General features: G+C 37.4%; 1 protein-coding gene across 1 annotated transcript in view; it reads right to left on the bottom strand.

The window, feature by feature from the left end:
- Positions 1–3,275: 3,275 nt before the first annotated feature.
- The window catches only part of LOC103901919 (T-cell receptor-associated transmembrane adapter 1), a 6,799-nt gene continuing 3,444 nt past the window's right edge, over positions 3,276–6,630 (bottom strand). Inside the window, exons 4-6 of the mRNA XM_009282881.1 lie at positions 6,116–6,177; positions 4,771–4,829; positions 3,276–3,542 (exon numbers count right to left, since the gene is read on the bottom strand). Coding sequence (XP_009281156.1) covers positions 3,276–3,542; positions 4,771–4,829; positions 6,116–6,177 — 388 coding nt within the window. The remainder of the gene's footprint in view (positions 3,543–4,770; positions 4,830–6,115; positions 6,178–6,630) is intronic.

The raw sequence follows: 6,630 nt of genomic DNA, 5'->3' as shown, positions 1-6,630 counted from the left end.
TAGTTCTTGAAAAACCTTGAAGCGTTGGAAGATAAGCTCATCCCAGTGCCACCTTTTTGGTGCTAGCAGTAGCAAAAAATAATTTTTAGAGCTTGATCCTCCAACATCCATTTGAGTCAGCAGACTCTTAAAAGTATGATATAAGCAAAAGCCTGTGTTGTTTTTCCTAACAACACTGTTTAAACAGATGCATCTGCAGTGACTGTCAGATGCTATAATGACTACTGGAGTATAACTGTCCTAGACTTACAAAGATTTTGTGGTTCTACTTGATCTCTCTTCTGGTTTGAGCTCCATTCTTCCCTTCCAAACACTTTTGCTTCTTCCACCATATTTCCTCTTGTTTATTCTTTCTTCACTGTTCCATTGAACTCATACTTGAATGCTAAGCTTACCGTTAACAAAAACAGCTTCGCACTGCTTCCCTCTGCTACAAAATTTTTGTAAAGAACACTGGAAAAACAGACTAGGTTACTGGGATAGTATAAACCTAGACCTAGCATGTCCTTTTCTTATTTTGTTGTAATTAGTTGAAATTTTCTTTATACATAAACAATTTAAGCAATATATGATAGCTTATGTAGGTCTTCCTCTAATGGCTTGAAGATGGAGCAATATTGAACATGCTCTTTCATGTAAGAATTCAGTAGTCATTTGAAAACTATCCCAAAAAGTCATTTTAAAAAAAAAAGCTCATTCAGTTGCTTTTTTAAGCAGACAGAGGGTAAAGAGCTGGAGGAATAAAGCTAAATCTGGACTGTGGCAGCATTATAAGTGCCTTGGAAACAGTTGATAGGCCATTAAAGATGATCCTGAAGAGTCTGTGAGAGCAGCAGTGAATAATTTAATGGAAGCAGTGATTAAATGTGGAAAGGAAGTGTATATTGAAGGAGAATATTTACAAAAGTGCCCTGCTCTTTTAGCAAGCTATGTTGCAAGGGAAAGCAGCTGCTGAAAATTGGTAGAAATAAATAGCTGGACTAAACAATGAAGACTAAGAATACAGAGGAAACTAGATGTACCTAAATCCCATGAAGTAGACTTACTGTTACAAGTACACTCAACAAGAGAAGTGTGTACTTCATTTCCATTAAATTAATGATCAGGCTGAAATGACAAGTTGAATTTAGGTAACTCATAGAAGTTCTTTGACTTTGGAATTTTTAGAGGAAAGGCATAATCAAGAGTGCAAATGCTGTGAGAAAATTGGGAAATAGCAACTTTTGTACAAAGTGTACACAAATTGTATTAAATGAAAATACAGCATCCCTTGTTTCATGTGTATGTTGGAAAATAGTAACAGACTCCTGGGCCTGTGCTTGAGAGATTGTTTAAGAAAGCTTTCTCTTTTAATCATCTCAGAGCACTGAGTATTGCATCTGATTGGTGCCAGCTAAATCAAAATATTTTATATAAATATTTTACATATTAATGCTATTCAAACAATTTTGATATGCGAGTCTAAGCAAGAGTATGTTGATATGTATTTTATTACTTATTTTGTTCCTACTATGGAACAAAGTATAATTCCTTCCGATCTAATCAAATTAAGTTAGTACTTCATGCGCTGATATGTTGGTGTTTGGCTTTGGATCTTTGGCTTTGGATTTGCCTTCCTCCTTTCCCCCCTTAGGATCGTCGTTTAATATGGTTCTCCATAAAAGTGGTTTTTTACCAATTCTTCAACAGTATTTATTTTTGCTTATCCAATGGTAGTTGGTCTAAGACCGTGATAACACAGTCACTTTAATTCCAAGTCTGCCTTGTTTCTGGGGTGTAATAGCCAAACATATATTGACTTGATTTCTGCACACAAAAGCAAGTGCTAGCATAAGACAGGCAGTGACCCTGGGCAGCTTTGGCTGCAGGGGTTGGCCCCTTCTTTTTGGTCCAGCATAGAAGTTAAGGCATGTGAAGAGGCTCATTAACTATGAGCTAAACTAAACATGAACCAGGCTGTCAAAGAACTTTCTTTTACATTGATTTTTTTCTTCATAAATTTGTCCCATCTCTGGACATGTCTGTCCACTTCATGTCCGTCCACTTCTGCTTTTAGAAGAGGTGTTGGCTCTTTGTAAATATGGGCTTTTTGTTTGTTTTGGTTTTTGTAACTGCTTTCAGGGCTATCTCCTTCAGGACCTGAAACACTTGCAGGGCTCTGTATGTGCTTGAGAGTTTCAAGCTCCTTGACACTGTGCTCTGTGTGGATTTTAAAGGCATTAATGTCCTTTTTTTGAGAATGCAGAACTGTCTGACACCTAGAGGTAGGCATATTACATCAACATGCCTTGCTGTTTCCTGCTATTACTACTTATTGACTCCCAGAATATAAAAATAAATCCCCACTCTATAAAAGCTTACCATCTGATGAATTTAAAATCTTAAGATGAATGTGCACACAGTATGTGAACTATTTGGGGGAATAAAAAGCTCTTTCTACTTTTGTAAAATAGTTGGTAACAGTGGCAATGTAAAACCCAATAGGAATTTAAACATCACATAGAATATTAGAAGGAAAAAATTCTCCCTAGGAGATTTATTGTTACAGATCATCTGCCAATATCTTTGTGGACTCTTGAATATGGCTGGATACAACATTACATTAGTAGAGTTGAGATTTGAGATGTATTCTGGTATTGCTCACAGAAGGAAATTAAGGTTATACAAGGATATTGTTAAATCTTGTGAGATGTACAATTACTACTTTAAACAAGCTGTTAAATTATTCTCCAATTAGCTTTAGATATATTGTGTTATTACCATAGACCAGTCACAATGGGAAAGTACACAATGTGGAACAGCAGATCAGTTTTTAATTGGGAAAACAACTAAATCATTAAGTGTGCAAGTATGAAACACAATTTCCTTCCAAAAGTACTGTTAAAACCTATATAGAAGAATAGTTATACCCTGCTAGAGCTCTACAGACAACTGAGTGGGTCTTTTGGGGATGTTTGAAAGTTGATGGTTGTTTTAAACGAATGATTAATTTTTACTGGAATCAATACCATGTGAATGCTGAGATACCAGCTTCTGCAACTCCCTTTCAAAATGTCTTCAGAAGGGCAGGTCCTTCAAAGTGGCAGTCTGGATCTTACTTCTTGCTTAGTCCGTAAATGTGCTTGGAAGGCACTTTGGAACAGTTAACTTACCCATTTTATACCATTGTTTGGTATGTCAGTTTGCCAGGATATTTTCTTTAATCATTCACTGTTCCTCCAGAATGAACAAACAGATCTCACTTTATGATTACGTATTTGGTTCGTGAAGCCACTTCAAATGTTCTCTCCTTTTGTAGTATGAATCAAACCCATTAATCTGATGGGATCATCATGAATGGCTTCTATGTTTGCTGTGTTTTCAGCAGCCAGCTGCTCGCTGTTGAGGTAAATGCTAACTTTGGAAGCTATCATGGTGGGCTTAGATGATCTTTCTTCTTCATCCTCCTCTAATGAAGGGTTTGTCTTTCTCCGTGGTTTTCTGCGTTTTCCCTTAATGCTGTGATCAAGTGAGGCATAACACATCTGATTGGCAGATTCCACCTAGAAGGAAATTCACTGTATAGTTAACATTCAGTAGTTACGCTTGCTTTAAAATTATGTCTAAGACTTTGACTATGTCTACACTGGAATCATAATAGTGGCTGAAGTTTACCCAAACTAGCTGTAAATGAACTCATTAAGAGTATGAATGATTAAGCTGTGGCAGCACAGAAAACAGACCAACATACCCTAATGGTAAATGATTCATGTTATTAGGATAGTGGCAGTAAGGAAAAATTCATCAAGGTGTTATTGGAAAGATTCTCTATGGGAATGAGGGTAGCTTATATAATCAGTCCAAGTTCTCTGGGATGCAGGACATTATTTGACCTGTTTTTCTTCCCATTTTTTTTTTAATTTGAATCCAGTTATTAACAACATTTTTCACAGGCTTTGTCTGTGCAGAAAACCAACAATGGGGGATTCTTGTCTGTATATATACAGTCTCATTTCCAGTGCAAAATGTGTGCTTTGTATGTCTGCCCTGCCTCTCTGTGTTTTTCAAGCCAAATTGTCAAGCACTTTTGACATTGGAATTTTCATAGGTTTTTCTGTTTCTGTGAAGTTAATGAAAACAAATGTCTAGATTAAAAAAAAAAAAAAAAAGGATATTTCTACCCCCTGGAAGTATCCTGAGAGAGGCTGGAAATCACTCCTTGTGAAATACTTGGAAATCAACTCAGGAAATTGATGCTAGGAATGCTTCAATTACAGACAAATTGCAGTTGAAGCTTGCATGCTTTTAGGCATCCAAGTATCTCAACAAAATACAAATCAATAGAAAAACAGTTGTCTTTCATTTGTTAAGGCATATAGATTTAGTGCTGGGCAGATTAGAGTCAGTCAAACTCATGATTATCATGTGATGCAGCTTGTGTTTTCACTTGGTTGATGTCCAAAATAAATAAAAGGAATTCTTTACATAAGCCATGGCAGTAGACGCAGGCTTAATTCAGCCTGATCTGCATGCCTGTGACTGAGCTTTATCATGCCATATGGATGGAAATGAGCTGTCTATAATTCTCCTGCTCCCTCATTAACGACCCAGACTGAACGAAGGGTCAAGTCTGTGCTTAAATTCCCTGATGAACTGAGACACTAACGCGTGGTAGTTTTTGTGATGAGCAGTGTGAAGATTTTTGTTATATATTGTCATGGGATAAACACAAGAACTCTGAGACAGACCACATTACCCTAATTCAGAAATCCACAATAAAATTAAAGATACCTGTAGTTGGTTAACTGGCCTTTGAGGCTGGGACTTCATCTGCTCGTAACAACATTCCTCTATAATTTATCAAAGTAGAAAAATGTTTTAGTTAAGACACACTACTGAGTCTTAAAAGATCAGATCAACAGATCCTCCCTGTTACAGAACTAACTCCCCCTCCCAGTTTACTTTGGTAGAAGTTTGTTTTGTTTTGAAATCACACACAGATCTCTTCCTCTATTTATAGAGAGGGGCAAATAACTAAGAAATTTAGACACATACTGTGAAAATGAAAATCATCTTCTGTTCATACGGATGGGAAGTTTCTCATTATTCACTAAGTGGGCATCCTTTTAGACTGCTAGGAGGACATCTTGCAATTAGGGGGTAACCACATACTGACGTATTTTTCAGCATAGGCAATCGTTGCTTTGGCTGAGAAAGAGGCTGTGAGTTGCAGCAGCTGGTGATTAAATTCTATTCCTGACTCTACTTTCAGTTTTCTGTAAATTTGGTGCAAGTTATTTTCTCACCTTAGCCATCAGTAAAACAGATTACTGCCTTACTGTTTTCAGGCTTTTGCAGTGTCAATGCATTTGAGTGTTGGCTTAGTTAAATTTATGCAAACCCTATATGAAACAGTTGGGTTTGTTTTTTTTCCACGCAGTTCAAGTACTTTAGTTCAGTTTTGCTTAACTCCAAATAAGGCTAGCAAAGAAGTTGTGTTCATGTTACTTAAATACTGCTTTAACACCATAAGGCTTTGAGAGATAGACCCTCAGCATATCTAGCTCTAGCTGCAGTTATATGATGTTACTGCCTTTAAGGTAGTGTATCTCTGCTAAGTATTATTAACTTCAGCCCAGTAAAGCAGAGAAAAGCTATGCCTGCCCACCATTCAGCCACTGGGCTTGTTTTAGCATATTTGTCAATGTCGCTGATGATCTGTGGATAGCCACACCAGAGAACTGGTACGTGTTTGTTTCTGCCAGCTTCTGTGGGAGCATTGACTTTGGGCAGTGAGTAATATGTGTCTTAGATTGCTTTAACATGCATGGATCAAGCTGTTATTTCAATTGGTCCAGCTTTACATGTAGAAAAGCTCATGTTTTTGAGATACTTGGCTGAACAGGATCATTTGGACTGTAAAAAAATCAAATTCAGTATGAGATTTGGCCTTACAAATAGTAGTGCAGTATAATGGTTTGCAGTTCTATCCCAAGTAGGTATTAATACAGCAATTGACAAGGGGTAGATTCTTAAGCTTGCTATTTGAGAAACACAGAAGTGTTGGTCAGTCAGCTTTTAACCACACATTTATTATAGCCTCTGAACAGACACATGTTCTTAAAGTGAAGCTTACCTAAAATATCTTGATTGAGATTGCCATAAACTGGGTCATCTTCTGTGTAATAGTCATCATAGCTAGAAGGGGAATGGAAAAATACTTTTAATTCACAGAATGTGCTTTATTTAGGACACCACTATTCTACTCTAAACATTTTACACACATACAGCAATAGCAGATTGTATGTGATCTAAAAAACAAGACCAAAAATAACGGGGGGTGGGGGGTGGAAATACCAGTTTTGCAGAAGGGGAAGAAATGGCAATGGCCGTATTCTTGTCCTGGTTTCGGCTGGGATAGAGTTAATTTTCTTCCTAGTAGCTGGTACAGTGCTGTGGTTTGGATTTAGCATGAGAATAATGTTGATAACACACCGATGTTTTAGTTGTTGCTAAGTAGTGCTTACTCTAGTCAAGGACTTTTCAGTCTCTTATGCCCTGCCAGCGAGAAGCCGGGAGGGGGCACAGCCAGGACAGCTGACCCAAACTGGCCAAAGGGATATTCCATACCATGTGACGTCATGCTCAGTA

This window comes from Aptenodytes forsteri, unplaced genomic scaffold (genome assembly GCF_000699145.1).
Source record: "Aptenodytes forsteri isolate BGI_AS27 unplaced genomic scaffold, ASM69914v1 Scaffold246, whole genome shotgun sequence".
NCBI lineage: Eukaryota > Metazoa > Chordata > Aves > Sphenisciformes > Spheniscidae > Aptenodytes > Aptenodytes forsteri.
Note: the sequence above shows the minus strand (reverse complement) of the source record. Positions and strands in the feature narration are given on the sequence as shown.